Here is a 16,548-nt window from a genome sequence, read left to right as displayed (position 1 = left end):
ATTTTTCCTGCAGCTCCCGTAGAACCTCTCACTCGCACTCCCTTATGAATTGTCGTCTGATGCTCAAGTTTCCGTATTTACAATCCATCAGTGCCATGCTGCTGAACTTTCAATGAGGTTTTCTTCCATTTTTCATTCCTCATCATGTGCAGAAAGTAGATTACACTTCATAGCTAAGAATGTACAATTGTAGCTCCGGTACGTCTCGTTATCCTTTCACAGTGATGTTCGTCTTGAATCACTACATCGAAGGCAAGAAGTGTGAACTTCTCTCGTAGCTTAGACTCAAATCCCAAATCTGATGACACGGGACTCTGACAACTCGACTTGGAACAGAACGCTAATGACTCAAGACTTCATCTGAGCTAGCTTCTTTTGATTTTTACACCAAGCCCAAAGATTAAAACGTACGCCAGTCTAAAAAATCCTGTCCCTAAAATTCCCTCAATCAACTTAATTCCCTGCATGTTGACATTCCCATAATCCCCAGATCCACGACAGCAATTTGGTTGTGAGCATCAGAGATGTCACATTAAGATTTGTGCTGATTTGTGTTTTGCCATTTCATGTAGCTGGGGAGAAATGCTATTGAAATGTGTTGCAAAAACTACTAAACTGCTAAAAACAAAAAGAAAATCATCACTGTCCTTCATCCTGGGAAAACTCTACACTGGCCCCCTATATTTGCTCCTGTTATAAAACAATTTAAAGGTCTTCGTGGAGGCAATAAAGTGTGATTTGAGTTCATACGTAAAGGATATAAAACACCACATTTGAGGATGTGGTTTTAGACTCCCACCAATTTGTTCCAGTGTTCCCTCAAAGTGCTCATTCGCCTGATCCAGTTTCCAACTGCTGAACAGGAAATTAAACGTATTGGATGTGGAGTAAGAGAGGGTGTGTTTCGTTGGCCGTCGGTGTCTCTGAGGCTTGTCCAGTGTTTCATGAGAAAAAACACGTTTCTTCCCAGTCACCACAAATGTCGCCATACTCACCTCACAGGTCAGCCTTCAGGATCAGTAGATGGATATTTTTTGATGAAAGTCAGGACATCAAAGTGATTCTTTTCAGGGGGAAACATACCAGCTGTTGAGGGCGCTGCGTACACGTGCACGAAGAAGAGCTTACACAGCCTCTTGAATAATCTGGAGATATACTGTATTTTCATTACAAATAAAAAAAAGCACATCCAAACATATTCATTCATTACATTTTAAGGCCTTGCATTGTGTAATCATTCTTAATGCCACAAACTTCCAGGTCCTGTTTTTACATTTGACAATGAATTTTACAATCTGGATTACATACATGTTGTCATGTTTGTCCCTTATTGGCTACACCCAATAACAAGATGTCAAAAAACCCTTCAAATTCTATCCACATGCAACATTAGGTCATTTATTCTCTGGTGAGACATTAAAAGCATACGATCCATCAAGCCGGCCACTTCTTAAACTCTGCTCATTCACAGTCCATTTATTTCTCTGCTGCCAGAAAATCCAGTCTGTATACTTCCGACTGGTACCCCAAATCCTCCTTACTGTGGTCCCAGGCCCCCCTGGGTGCTCTGACCATCACTGTTGTCGCTTGCCCACAGTCGATAAAACTGACTGAAGTCCACGTAGGGCGGGACCCTGCCCGTCTCATCAGGCTGCGCCGCCTGGCTCCCTCTCTGACGGAACAGGCTCCCATCCCCTGAGCTGGAGCTGGAGCTCTGTGTCTGGGTGTTGGTGGATTGGAGGGTGGCTGTGGGGCTCTGACTGCTGGGGAGAGAGGAGGAGTAGGAGGGGAAAGTAGAGGAAGAGGAGACCGGTATAAGGGTTGGAATAGAGGAGGAGGCAGAAGTGGGGGTGTCATAGATGGGGAAGAGGTCCAGGTCACGGGTGGAGAGACAAAAGAGGGAAGCGGAGGTGGGGAGGGGACGGGAAGGAGTGGTGGTGGAAAGAGAAAAGACAGAGGTGGAGAGAGGTAGTGGAGAAAGAGGGCAAAGAGGAAGTTCATTTACGGGCTTTAAAATGTCGGCAGAGGCTTGGCAGGTAGTCGGGTGAAACATGCTAAAGGAGTGGAAAAAGGAGAGGCAAGGAAACAGGGTGGATAATGGCAGCCCAGGGGCGCATGAAGAAGAGAAATATAGACGTGAGTCAGACAGCAAGTGACAGACCGTAAGAATGGAACACATAACGTGAAAGGAGCTGTATGACTGAGCAAAGAGGAAGAAAAAGATAAAGAGAAAATGTGCGCATGCAGCAACTCCGAGGCAGCAGCCATATCTTAAACCGTTAGTTGTACAGTAATTCATATTATACGACAGGGCTTTTCAAGCCGGTACCCTGATGAGATAAAGGCTCAATCAGAGTCCAGTGGATCATTTCAGACAAAATAAAAAGTGCAATGTCCAACTGCTGTGAAGTTTCCTGATAAATGCTAACTTTATGGAGCTGAAAAGCTGTTTTACAATGAAAAAAAGTGTTGAAAATGAGATTAGCCTTTAAACGACACACCCTCACCAATGCATCCCTTTGGGTTGTTAATAGCAAAGAAACACAACCAGCTGAGCTGCAACACTCCCAAAATATATCAATCTATAACATAAATGCATTTTTGCTCCTGAATTGTTTGTTACTTGTTTGTGAGTGAGGAAGTTCACTACTTTGACAGTTTGACTTGGTAAGCACCTTCCTGTGTTGTCCGTGAGGCGTAAGCTCGCAGAGAAAACCACAAGCGCAGAACTACAGAAAAGGAGGACGAGCAAAGTAGTGACGAGGAAGTGTAATTTTGCTGATTTAAAATCATCCAAAAATAAGCGTAGCAGCAGGAAGGTGTGAGCGGAGCCAGGTTAAAGGGGTATTTTTAAACCTCGACCTTATTTCTAGCATGAAATACGTTTATCTACTCACCGAGAGCAGTTTGGCGAAAGGATTGGTGAAATAAAGACCGATAACGCCTTATTTAGAGGCTGCATCGTCTCTGCCCTGTTTACCGTTATATGGATATAAGTTCTGTTCTCGGTGAGCAGATAAACGTATTTCATGCCAGAAATAAGGTCTAGGTTTAAAAATACCGGAGTTCCCTTTAAGGCTCACCCAGAGTACAACAAAGGGGCGACAGAGAAGCTGAGCTTACCCTGGTGTGGGGGTGCCTTCCTCCAGGGTGGAGGCTGTGTTAGTTCCATTGGTGAGGGTACTTTGGGAGGGCATTACCAGTGAGAGGGTGACACTGGTTTTACTGGTGCTCTGGCTGTTGGAGTATGGCACTGACACAGGGTAGATACGACCACCTGAAAGAAGCACAGGACACATCTAAATAAAGATTGAAATCAACATGAAATTAGAATCCTTTTCATCTCAAACTTACTCTTATTTCCACCAACCTAAAGACGGCTTGCGACTTGTACTGGCATGAAAAATGTGTGAGCTACACCATTTATTTAACTTTTATACAAGTACTACTACTGAGAAAAACACTGACGCTTATTTCTTATTTCCCATATAGCCCAGCCCTAGCTCTAACTATATAATAATCTTCAATATAATAACATCACATCTGTATCACAGCTGTTTTAAGAGCCACGGTGGGCTCATTGTTGTTGCTTGCATTCGAATGTTTAACAAATGAGCTGCATTCCAACGCACCCCAAACCTGTTCTCCTGTACATATACCACAAAAGATCTCTGATGTCCTGCAGCTGAGGAGAATTATTCGCTCACCATGAGGGGGATCAGAGCAAGCTGTGAACATTCATGACAGCGAGCAGTGACAACCTCCATAGGCTGTATGCATTTATGTGGTGCCGAGTCCCCTCCGTTTGATGTGTGAATAGCCAAAGAGGAACAGAGGCGGGGGGGGGGGGGGTTTAATCATCTTCATCTTTTTTCACCAATAAGTCAGACAGAACCCATATATGAAAAGTGCTACAGTGTTGAATTGTTTGTGACCATGTTTGTGCTAAAACAATGCCAAAAAAGGCTAAGTGTATAAAATTAACTGTAAACGTGTAAAGTTAGCTGTGGTTTTGTACCCAGTAAGATCAAAATTATAATATATGTGTTATAGTTAGTTGTTAATCAGCTATTTTTCTTGATTATAAAGATTTTTTTAATACCTTTCTGTTTGGCTGGGAAAAATAACTCCCACATGATTGAATGAATCTTAAATAGTAGCAGTAACTAACACCTTGTCTGGTAAGACGATAATAAGTTCCACCTTTAACCTTATCCATGTTTTCTTGCCCCCAAATTTAACAATGGGTATCTGGGTAAATGTAAAGCAATATTCATTTTGGAAATGTCATTGGAAAAACTATTTTGGACACTAAATAATACAAACCTTCTCTAAGGAGCTACTTTACACAAACAATAAAAGTGAAATAGAAGCAAAACTGCAAAGCTGGCATGCCGACATTCTTGGATTCTTGACAGACAACCATCTATTTTTATTTGTCGAGCATGATTAAACAACATATCTGAGAAGAAAATTGCTCTTTGCTCGAAAGACGCATCAATCTATGGCACCTTTGACAAGTGATTCAGAGTTGGCGTCGTTTTGAAAGGTTACAGGCCAAAATGGCTGGAAGCCGCTGGTCCCGACCTTTTTCAGCGTTGTGCGTGAATAATGCATTTCTCATCTGATTCTGAACTATAAAACATTTAAAGAAGGAACACTGGCATGGTGTGGGCATTACAGGAATTTCTTTTCTCTCCAGATAGGCCTTCCCAGAGTGAAATTTCCTACCCTGTGTGGGTGTGAGCGCTGCATCTGCCAGAGGGTAATTGAGTGTGCGGATGAGCAGGGTCATGTCCTCGTGCCGAGAACAATAAGTGGCCCTCTGACGGCCGGACACGTAGACGTCATGGTGAAGCCGCTTGACCCTCTCTACCACAGACTGAGCCACTGCCTCCAGACTACTCTGCTGGGCCAGCTCCGCTGCTACCATGGCAACAATTTCCTACGGAGTACAGCAGAGAAGACGGAGTTGAAGTAAGAAAGAGTCTGGTTGAAAAAGTGGGGACGATGAATACAATTAAAAATAATGAGAGAAGACGTGAGCAGAACAAGATTCCAATCAGAAAGGAGAATAAGAGAGGGAGGAAAGACATCAGTGGACACTGAACCAAAGTGGCCAAGAGAACCAGACCCGAACTACAAAGGCCAAAGACTAGAAACGGAAACAACAAAATAACAACGATGATATCAGCAAGGAGGATAAGAAGCAGAGGGAGGTGAAGGAAGGCGCATGGTCAGTAAAAACAGGGCAGAAAGGGAGAGACGCACATTACATGAAAAGTACAGTTGATGTTTTGCAAACGATAGAAGACAAAGATTTTGTGTGTAGAAAGACATGGAGGGTGGGAAAGCACTTATCTGCAAACCTGATTCACTTGTTCTGGGCCGTGAGCAGACTCAAGGGCATTAATTAAACCCTCTGACATCAGCAACAAGAAGCCTGTCACACCATCCAAAGAGTGGCTGCCATGAATCTCTGGCTCAGCGATGACTGGCTTCGTCTTGGCCGCACTAACAGTGGAGGAGGACAGGAGAGGATGGATATATCAGCAGTGAAAGACCAAACAAGAAGCCAAAGCAGGTGCAAGAAACATGAATATAAGGAATAAAAGATAAACTACTGGCAAAGGAAAAAAAACAGACTAAAACTAACCAAAACACTGGGAGACAGCAGGAGAGAAAGGAAGGACCTGAGATGAAAGGAAACTTAGTGCCCCTGACCTACAGACTATAAATCCAATCTCACTGATCCAAAGAATCACTCACACTTCTGTCCACACGTCTGTTTTGAATCAAAGTTTTTCAAAATTCTATAAAGACTCTATTGTGTGTCTGATTGAGGGTCATAATTGGAATGATTCAAAGGTATCCTGATTGGCTTTGCCTGGGCAGCAGAGGAAATGAGAAGTGTGAGAAAAGAATGACTGACAATCAAGGAGCTGAGACAGACTCAGCAGCGCTAAGAGGGAGGCCGGAACAGTCAGATAATAATGACATTTAGTCAAAAAGTTGTGTTGAATGCAAATATTCCCTTAAATCTGCTCCCTTTCAGAGAGAGGGAGGATTTATACCACTCTTATACCCAAAACAGAGAGTAAACAACAGTAAGAGACAAACTTAAGGTTGGAGTTCACTGATTCAACACAGCAACCGTTCTGGGTGTTTTAGAGTACCGTTTTTTTATTTTATTTTAAGATGATTCATGAACAAAAAAAAAAGCCAAATAAACCATAATATAACTGTTGGATGTGAACGGCCACTATGCAATATTATGAAGATAGGCTTCACCTGAGCAGGTCAATTTCATTGTAGTTAATTTTGACTCTGTAGTCTCCAAGCCTCCTGGTGCTGCTCTGTCCAGCTATCTGTCCTGCTTGCCTTACACGAGCTGAATCCACACCTATACAACAGGAGAGACATTGGACACACAGCGGAGCAGACAATGAGGACGTTTATGAGAGCAAAAAGGTGGAGCTACGCATTTTGTAGCAGGACTGGAGAAATGAATTGGTGCGGAAAGTGGGACCCGGGTGAGGAGAGGACGATGCAAATGTATTTAGTTTTTTTTAAGGTCGCTCTTGGCCTGGGTTAATGACCGTTGTTTATTTCTGAATCATTCAGAAGACGACCTGAGCAGCAGAATATTCATGTGACTCAACTGGAACTGCACAAAGGAGCAAGAGTGGAGCAGAGATAGAGAACGGTGTCTTCTTTAATGGCGTGGTGTGAAAAGCTAAACATTCATTAACTTAATTCCCTGGCCCAGTCCCTGTACATACACAGCCTTCGAAAGCCTCTCTGACATATGTCTTTTCAAGCTGGAACTGATCGTGTCGTGGGGTGAACGTACAGAGGTGGGTGGGAAGGTGTGTTTGGGAGTCCAACCCGGGCAAAGGCATTTCTGTATCATTCCGTTCTCATGCTGGGGTCGAACTCACGCTGCTGGAACTGTGACCTTACACTGCAGGTGAGAGGAGCATGAGCTACTGGGCTGAGCGGAGTCTCACTTAATAGCTTAACAGCCCACTTGATTGTTTGACTGTTTGGAGAATTTCTAGTTTCCTGCGGCAGGTTATGAGGCCATGACACAAGAGAGACAAAAACAAGAATGATTTGACAAAAGTCTATTAGAAATAGAGTAATCAGTGACCATCACCAATCAAAACAATGGTCTATTCAGACATAGCATCTCATTTTTAAGGGGTGGAGAACAGTGGGTTTTCCTATGCCAAACACACTAGTGAGGCTTCGATTTCTGCTTTTGATTCACATCTGAAAGATGAATAAAACAAGAAACTTGCACGACCAACCAGCATTTCTCTAGATATGATATGATATCCCTGATATTCCCAGACATTAAGGTTATTCCTGAGAAAGAGCTCCTTTTTTCACCTTGAGGATGTCCACTGCAGCTGCTGCTGTTGTTTTGTTTCCTCCTCAAAGTTTGTTGTCAATGAGCACAACTACTTCTACTGAATTTACAACCTCCAGCGACACAGCCTATACTACCACCCATAGGTGACCCCCGCCCCCACCCAGTCTGGTGTATTCACTTCAAGCCAGTCGATGAAATATAATCAATTTCTTTTCAAAACATTGATTCGGTTTAGTTTGCTAGTGAATGGAAACCCAGCTGTTCCCCAGCTAATTGTTTTATCGCTCTCTTAGGGATCTACAGTATGACTGTGCTAAGATCCTAATGACTTCCTGCAGTTCCAGCCTGTTCCGTAATAGCAGTAGCCTCCAAAGCGACGCAAGATTTCTGAAACGTTCGATTGATGTTTTGAGTTCGTGAAGCTCAAGGAAAGCTACCAAGTGATAAAATCATTCAGAACTTGCCCAAGGAGGGTCTGCCGAATCTGACAGTTCTCATCAAAACGATCTGACATCTTGAGTTTATGAACAGTGTGTGAAGTTTATGCTTTATGTAAATTCCTAAAACACCTTCAGCAAAAGCACTCAGCGTACAGTTCTCCATGCAATGTGTCAGAGTTAACAGATACACATTTATATATAGACTTCTGCAACACAGAACCTTTGTGTGGCTATGCACAGCATTACGTCAGCCCTGCTGGCTACAGAGAACCTTTTTTTTTTAATTTTTAAAAAAAAAAACTGAACGAACACTGAGTTTGGACAAAAAAAAAAAAGTGACTTTACTTTGGACAGCTTTCTACACGTCTGTGGATCTCACCCAGTGCAGTCAGCCTCTGCAGCTCATCCTCGTTGTCAGTACTGTGTGGTCGACCAATCTGAAGAACCTGGTTCTGGCCATCGCTGCTGGACTTGCAAAGCAGAACTCGGTTGGTACCTGGAGACACAGACAAATATGCTGAAGGAAGTGTCCGACAACATGAAACGCAAACATATTGACCTTCTTCACAGTAGATATTTTAACTTGACGTGGCAGAACAGAGAGAATAAGAGTTTCTAGAACTAGAACAATATGTTACTACTATAACTATGGCTCTTTTTTTATTTTTATTTGTGCAATAACCTCGTTTACACAACAGAACACTTCCAATAAAAGCCCTCTGACAAGTCACCATTAGGGATGTCACGATTTTCTCGGTACGATTATTGCCAGAGAAATAATCACGATATTACGATTATTTTTGCATTAATGAATTTCACACGACCAAGAATAAGTAAAATCCCATGAACACTTCTTATAGGTCTTATTTTATTCTCTTTGGATGCTCTCATAACAAAATCATATAGCAACAATGTAAAGTAACCAAAAAGAACAAGAAAAATTATAATAATCCCATTTGGAATTAAACAAAAATCCCATCTCCTCTGTAAACAATCAATAATCGGCCCTCAGAGCATGTTATCAGATACACCTTAACAGCACTGCTATGGCAGCTTATAGTAATGGTATAAACACATCCTCACTGGACCTGAACTGGAACTGGAAAAGACAACCAGAAAAAATAAGAACCCCAGAAATGAATAAACTCAGAAACTGTGGTGTCTGAAAATCAATTATTTGCTGTTAAAGCAAAAATAAAAAAAGCTGACCAGATCAATGACTAATTAACTTTTAGAATTACACTTCTGGGCCACTGAGTAGAACCATCATGCAACTCCAGACCAACCCAGTTTAAGCATTATGACCTGAAAATGCCAGAACATGTGTGTGTGTGCGCTGCTGCACTAATCATCAGACAAGCCCATTCAATCGGCCACATCACTGCGTGTTAATCAGGATGAGAGTTTAAATCCGAGACACCAGTCTTGAAACATCTGTCCATTTGATGAGCCTGGTTTCATGTTCATATGTGCAAAAATAATGTTGTTATGTGATGCTTCTGATGCTGAATGCTCATGTATTCGACCTCCCCACCAGACACACACACACACACTCACACACACACTCACTCCTGCTCCCGGCTCAAATATATTTAACATCAACAAACAGCTGGGAGTGATTTAATGAGCACATTTAGTCTTAAGCTTTAAACCTCTGTGGGACTCTGCAAACTGTTTAACTTTTGACTCGCACATGAAAGCCAAGTGGCTCGACACATCACTGATTACTAGCCCCCGCTTTTTGAAGGGTACCGCTTGATGAAAAAAAGGAAAGGGACTGCTTTTTTTGTCCATAGCTGTAAACAAAACAACACAACAAGTATCAGCTTGCAGCATTGAGAATCTCGGACATCATCTTTGACAACCCTTTGAAGCAAAACCCTTTTTTGGACTCACTCTGGCTCCTTGTGGACGGATCTTAAACGGTCTGCAGGATTATCATAATAACGGGAGAAGTCTCTTTTCTGTTTTGGAAAACAGAAACGCAAATAACAAGTACACACTGAGAACTATGTTCCCATGCTTGATGCTGAAGTCTGCAGGAGGCTGATTTGGCAACAGGGATGCAGCAAAAACATTGCAGGTATGAATTAAGAGTCTCGAGATCATTCCACCATCTTGTCTGTTGGCCACAGAAAACACCGGCTTTGGGAACAAGGTTCTTGTTCTCTAGGGCTGGGCACCGAACTTCGGTTCTTTTAAGGCACCGACCGAAATGCTTCGGTAGTACCGAGTATCAAAACATGCCTCGTTTCTGTACCCAGAGATTAATCACGTGATCAAGAACTGACCACGCTACCCTTGATTGGCTGTATTAAGGTTACACTTTGCCACATGCAGGAAAATGTCCAGGCACAGCTTTTTATCCCGTTTGTTGCTTTTAACTCACAGCTTTCTATAGGCTTTGCATTTAACCTACCCATTCATTCTGGCTGAGTACACATTTATATTTTACAAGAAAGGGAAAATCCTCCCACAATAAGAGGGATGGAACCAAAGCAAACCCTGCAGATGTTGTCCAGAAACAGGTTTGTTTTGGTTGCGTAAAACTTTTGGGAAGGTTCTATGTTGGAGCATTGAATTTCCAGCTTGTAATGCAGGAACACATTTAGCTGCCGAATGCCTCCCACCTAACCTGCTTTCACAAAAACACAAACGCTTGTTAGCTTTTGGCTACTAAAGCTCAGGTCAAAGCTTTAAGCACCGAGAATGTAGACCATGTGTATTACATTTGCTTTTTGCTTGAAATGCGGAGGAAAACCCCCTTAGACTGATTGAGTATCCATCCATCCATCCATCCATCCATCCATCCATCCATCCATCCATCCATCCATCCATCATCTGCCACTTATCCGGGGGTCGGGTCGTGGGGGCAGCAGCTTTAACAGAGAAACCCAGACGTCCCTGTCCCCGGCCACTTCCTCCAGCTCTTCCGGGGGGACACCGAGGCGTTCCCAGGCCAGCCGAGAGACATAGTCTCTCCAACGTGTCCTGGGTCTCCCCCGGGGTCTCCTCCCAGTGGGACGTGCCTGGAACGCCTCCCCAGGGAGACGTCCAGGGGGCATCCTAACCAGATGCCCGAGTCACCTCATCTGACTCCAGCGGTTCTACTCCGAGCCCCTCCCGGATGACTGAGCTTCTCACCCTATCTCTAAGGTGGAGCCCAGACACCCTGCGGAGGAAACCCATTTCGGCCGCTTGTATTCGCGATCTCGTTCTTTCGGTCTCTACCCACAACTCGTGACCGTAGGTGAGGATGGGAACGTAGATTGACCAGAAAATAGAGAGCTTCGCCTTCTGGCTCAGCTCCTTCTTCACAACGACGGGTCGGTGCAGAGCCCGCAACACTGCAGACGCTGCACCGATCCGCCCATCAACCTCACGTTCCATTCGTCCCTCACTCGTGAACAACAGCCTAAAAAAAAACCTATGATGCTACAGGGTTTCACCCACGGATGGGTTTTGATCACTTTCTCAACAGCAGATATTGATTTTGGCAAAGAAGCTTAGAAAAACTTACACTAGCAGACACACAATGTTTTTTCCGTGCAGAATTATCATGCAAGTGTATCATGTTGGTTTATTCATGAATGAACCGTCTTCTCTCACAGCCAATGATATTGTCCTCTCTTTTTAATAAACAAAGTTGCATCCGAATGGCCTCTCTGACCCTTCATCGTTCTGTTTTTATTCCATGACAGATACAGAATGGAATTATCATTTCACAATTACCACAAAAAGTGTCTTCACAATAAATCACAGCCACCAACTTAAGCCAATTGCTACACAGCAGTTTCCCCAACCAAGAAAAATCATTTGTTTTTCGTTTGTGGAGTCCGTGCCATAATTTGAAATATGAATTTCTATATTTTCCAAACCTGCATCGATCCTATTCAGGGTTAGGAGTTAGGGGGGCTGGTGCCAATCTCAGCTGCCATCAGGCAACAAGCAGGGTACAACCTAGACAGTTCCCACCATGGGACCAGCACAGAGATAAAGGCAAACAACCATGCACGCCCCCAGTCATTCATACGAGATCTTCCTGCTGTGGGGGGACAGCACTAACTACCCCAACACTATGCACTCCCACAACGCGAATCAAGTTATTCTAAATCAAATGTTGTCAAAAGATGGTTTTATTTGTTAAGCCCTTAATCGGCCTTGTGTTTAAAGTAACACAGGTTTTAAAATGTGGCGAATCCAACATGGTCTGCATCGCAAAGCCTAAAGTAACCAAACACTGAATCCAAATTTGTGTCAAGTCTGACACCTGCTGGTCTAAAGAAGATGTCGGATGAGAAATGTCTATGAATGGATAGTCTTCTATTCATAATGCAGACACATTATTATCAACATGTGATTTGATTTAACAAAGAGGGAAAGAAAAGAAATTGGGTATCAACGTAATTCATGCCAATGAAAGCCTGTGTCCATACCAACGTTGGCAACGTAGAGCTTGTTGTTGAGCATCAGAGCCACCACCGCCGTAGCGCCTCCCGACACCTCCTGCTCCAGCTCCTTCAGGCGTTCCTGCACCTTCTGATTCTGGGAAGAAAGCTGGTGGAATGACACATTCTGACCACCCAGGAGTCCAACGGAGAGAAAGATGGAGAGAATAAAGACAACATAGTGAGTGACAGGAGGATATAGAGGAAAGGAAAAGGTGTAGAGACAGGAAAGAGGGGGGGAAAAGTCAGAAGGAGAAGGTGGGTTGGTGGGGAAAGGGACAATCAGGCAAATGGTAAAAAGGAGGTAGGAAAAAAAAGCACAGTGGACAAGAGACAAATGATTAGGTTAAATGTGACTGAAAATGAGAGTGTGGGGGGGTATACAAGCAAAACAGAGAAATAAAAGGGCTATATACACCTAATAAATGAAAAAAAGGTTGGGGATATGAGGGAGAGCACACAGAAAAGCAGGGAGTTCTGGATCCCGAGAAGGAGAACTGAGACCAGCATATGTAGTGACACAGCCTGATGACACCAGTTCGAAAAGAACAAGCCGATTCCCCGACGTCTAAGCATCGACTCACAAAATGCCCAAATCTGTAGTTGCTATGGAAACAAACTCCTGTTTTAAATGGTCAGCTTCATTTGTCGATATGCTTTGGGATATGTGTGTGTGAGCACGTGAATACCTCATTGTGCGGCAGGAGGTAGTTGGACAGGTGAGCTTTCTCTGCCAGAGCATCATCTATCGTATCAAAGTAGCTCTTCTCCACCACATCAAAGGCCTGTGAGCACGCGCATATTAAGATTGTTGAGAGGCTTTGTAAAACATGGCTTTTACTGTGGATCAATAAACAGGACATGCAGAAAAAAAAGATAAAACTAAAAAAAGATAAAAAAAAAAAGAACTCATCTCTGCCGCTGACCAGGCCACAAAATCTCTCGTGTTTTCTCGCGTATAATTTTTCTCTTTTTTTTTATATGTTATTCAAAGAACACACACCACAGTCATAGAGTGAATTCTGCTTATTCTAGTGCATTTCCAATGATCATATACTGCATTATAATATGACGTCATCGACATCCGAGCGTTTCTGTTATGACCACTAAAGAAAGGTGGGAAGCATTCCGTTGGGTGAGATGTGGTTTAGACATTAGCAAACAGGAATAAAGAAATTAAACGAAACACAGACCTGTGTGAGGATCCTCCGGACATCGTTGTCTGTGTGGCTGGAATTTAGCTGCCCAAGTAGGAGTTCAGCCGTCAGACACTGGGCTGCAAAGTTGGCCACTCTGCTGCCATCATAGCCGTTGAAAACCCCATAGAGGAAACAGCCGTCTTCACCTCTAATTGGTTGACAAAACAAAAAACAAAAAAACACAAGAATCATGTTTGTCTTTCAAGAAGCAAAAAGAGCAAAAAAAACCACATAACATCTTTTATCCATAACTCAGGGTTGCAGTACATTTTGTGTAAACTGGAACTGAAATTCTGAAATCAATCATTCATTTTTCTTTTTTTAAAGGAATCAAATAATAGGTCATGTTCGAGGGTAACTTAATTGCTCAGTAAACACAAACTGTGAACTACCCGACAAGTTGTGCTGATCTAAACTGCTTTAAATCCTTCTTTTTTTGGGGGGACACGAGAACAATGGTTGTAGCTGTAGTATTTTATAATAAATGCTGCATAGCATGGCTCTCACTAACTGTGACAACACTAAATATGACGGCAAATAAACCATAGATCTACTATATATGTTATATTTGGAAAAAAAAACTGTGTCACGCGTGATCTTACTGTAACCATTATGGTTTAATCACCCATTCAATGTTCAGAAAGGGGAGGAGATTTTTTATTCTCTCATAGAGAAACACAATAATCATGCTAATTATACATTATTGACACACTTAAGAATAACTTGTTGTTTACAGTCACGGTTTCTTATTATTCCACACATAAAATACTGTTTCTCCATTCCAAATACGTAGCAGCTTAAATTGTACTCAATGACATTGGACACAAAGCCATTTCTCCAAATCATGATCTTCTAATCTGAGACGCAGGCACCAAGCATGAATCACTCTTGCCTCTTCAGCTGTTTTCTTTTCATATTCGATGCGCTATTTCAAACTTTATTCATCTTCCTGGCCTGAATTCACCTCAACCTCAGGTGTCCATCCTCTATGGGGTGGCTCTGAGTTCCTTTCCCGTCGGGACCGTACACGCAGTTTGGTGCAGTACCAACTCCGCACATCTCACACAGGGGCAGGTCATCTGTCCAGCTCTGATGCTGCTAAGGTAAAAGAAATGGTGAGGGGTTGAAAACATCCTTAAAAAACACACCAAAGTATTAAAGTATTACAAGTATTACAAGGTATTACAAAAGGATTTGAGTGGCAGTTTATACAAGCTTCCGGGCTTATTTACTCATTGAGTCTGCAAAGGTGTATCTGGAAAGGCAAAGGTCACCTAAGTAACATTACTAAACGCTCTGAATCCTGACTATATCCTCTGCGTTTTGATGACAAGGATACATTACATTACTGTGATGATTAAAGTGTTGGTAGTTAGCTAACTGTTAGCAAAGCACTTAATGAGCTCAACTAAAAATAGCTAGCACTGGCATCACTGAATGACTAGAATCAACACTGAACGACACAAAACAAGCAACAAAATCATGGAGAAAGATCAAAGAGAGCACAGCAATCTCTTCGGTGGGAGCTACATGACCATGATGGGTCAGTGAGAGTATTAAACAACAGTTGTTGTTTTTTTTACTTACGGTCTGCATCAGATTCCTGCGCTGCGCCGCCATGTTGGACGGGGCTTGATGCGTTCATGACCTCAAGGTACAAAAGACTAGCTTCAACGATATAAGCAAACGTTTATGATCTAATGGGAATCAAAATATAACATATGATACAGAAGATATACAAGCTAATGCCTGTAATTTGTGCAGTGACATCAACATCGTTAGGGTGAATACGAATATATATATATATGTGTGTGTGTTCACTGAGAAACTGCTTACATGACAAAGGAGTGACTCCAAAAGCATTCAGTTATTGTTCTTAAACACAAAATTACTTTTAATTTAAGCCACTATCTACAGATAGCCTTTCATCACTTTCTCCCCCCTTTCAATGTTTAGAAGATGACACCGGGATAAGAAATTTCCGACGCTATTTGAAGGCAGCAACTTGATATGTTTATTTTCTTAACAAATAATTTTAAAAAGGTGTGAAGGTGTGCGTTAGATGAAATGTTTAGAATACAATTTTCAACTAACTAGATTTATACAGTGTTAACAGTGTTAACAAGAAACAAAAAGCTGACGGGGTACGGGGTAGGGATGGGGTACGGGAGCCTTTTTCCGGCTATTTGCTGCACCGGTTTCATTGATAATACCGCCACGCTATGGACATTATAGGAACTGCAACTGACAGCAAAATATAATTTCACTCTTCTGATGGCTACAACACATCTTTTTAATTCAAATGTTTGGGTGTGTTATTGGCTAAAGAAAAGTTAACTATTTATACTTTCACTGTAATAGAAAGAAAAAATAAATAAATAAACTGATATTTTTGTCTTATGTATGAATTTGAATAATCATTATTTCTTTCACAAGATGAGAGTAAAAATGGACCACTTAGACGTATTTGAAAAGACCCCATGCATGAATATAGTAATTTCTATTTGAATGAGTTTAAACACAACTTTACTGTACTTAGCGTAGCATGTAAGCTGTGAGGAGGGGAGTGTTTGTTTCAGAGATTTTGGATCATCAGAACACAAGTTAACGTTGATGTTTGTTAAAGTCCTTGCAGTAAAACACATTAAAGAGCGCATAATTTGGACATGGTTTACCATGTAGGAAGTTAGTTGCAGCACTTGTGACTTTCTGGGAGTCTCTAGTTCCTTTCAGAGCAGTTTTACAGGACCAATCTAAGGGAAACTGTGAGTGAGGAAAAGAAAAAAAACATCTTTTTGTGACGGCGTGGCTGACCTTGTTGCTGAATATGACACATTTCAGAAGGCTGTGACTGGATGTTGAAGAAACACACACACACACTCACACTCGTTATTTTACAGTAAGCTTTTTTCCAACAGGTTGAACCGGGCGTATAAAAGAAAATGAGAAATAAACACTTGCAAGTACAAATCTTGCCAGTGGAGGGAGAGGCCCCATTTTTATCTTTGAAAATGATCAGACAGAAAATAAATAGCAAAAATATAGAAAACGATATATTTAATAGAAAATATAACAATCACAAC

General features: G+C 42.1%; 1 protein-coding gene across 7 annotated transcripts; it reads right to left on the bottom strand.

The window, feature by feature from the left end:
* Positions 1-1,141: 1,141 nt before the first annotated feature.
* tab1 (TGF-beta activated kinase 1/MAP3K7 binding protein 1) lies at positions 1,142-15,119 on the bottom strand. 7 transcript variants are annotated; one of them, XM_072384638.1, is made up of 11 exons: positions 15,053-15,119; positions 14,430-14,563; positions 13,460-13,613; positions 12,956-13,051; positions 12,255-12,393; positions 8,198-8,314; positions 6,292-6,403; positions 5,370-5,514; positions 4,732-4,945; positions 3,124-3,277; positions 1,142-1,763 (listed from the first exon to the last, which is right to left on the bottom strand). In XM_072384638.1, exons 1-11 carry the CDS (start codon positions 15,083-15,085, stop codon positions 1,538-1,540), a joined length of 1,524 nt encoding a protein of 507 aa, XP_072240739.1. In that variant the 5' UTR covers positions 15,086-15,119; the 3' UTR covers positions 1,142-1,537. The 7 variants fall into 7 exon arrangements, with proteins under 7 accessions (XP_072240739.1, XP_072240741.1, XP_072240743.1 ...); XM_072384640.1 differs by having other exon boundaries at positions 1,142-1,760; XM_072384642.1 differs by having other exon boundaries at positions 12,255-12,363.
* Positions 15,120-16,548: the final 1,429 nt, after the last annotated feature.

This window comes from Leuresthes tenuis, unplaced genomic scaffold (genome assembly GCF_036924035.1).
Source record: "Leuresthes tenuis unplaced genomic scaffold, fLeuTen1.0.hap1 SCAF_4, whole genome shotgun sequence".
NCBI classification, from domain to species: Eukaryota; Metazoa; Chordata; class Actinopteri; order Atheriniformes; family Atherinopsidae; genus Leuresthes; species Leuresthes tenuis.
The sequence above is the reverse complement of the archived record's forward strand: the minus strand, read 5'-3'. Positions and strand labels throughout refer to the sequence as shown.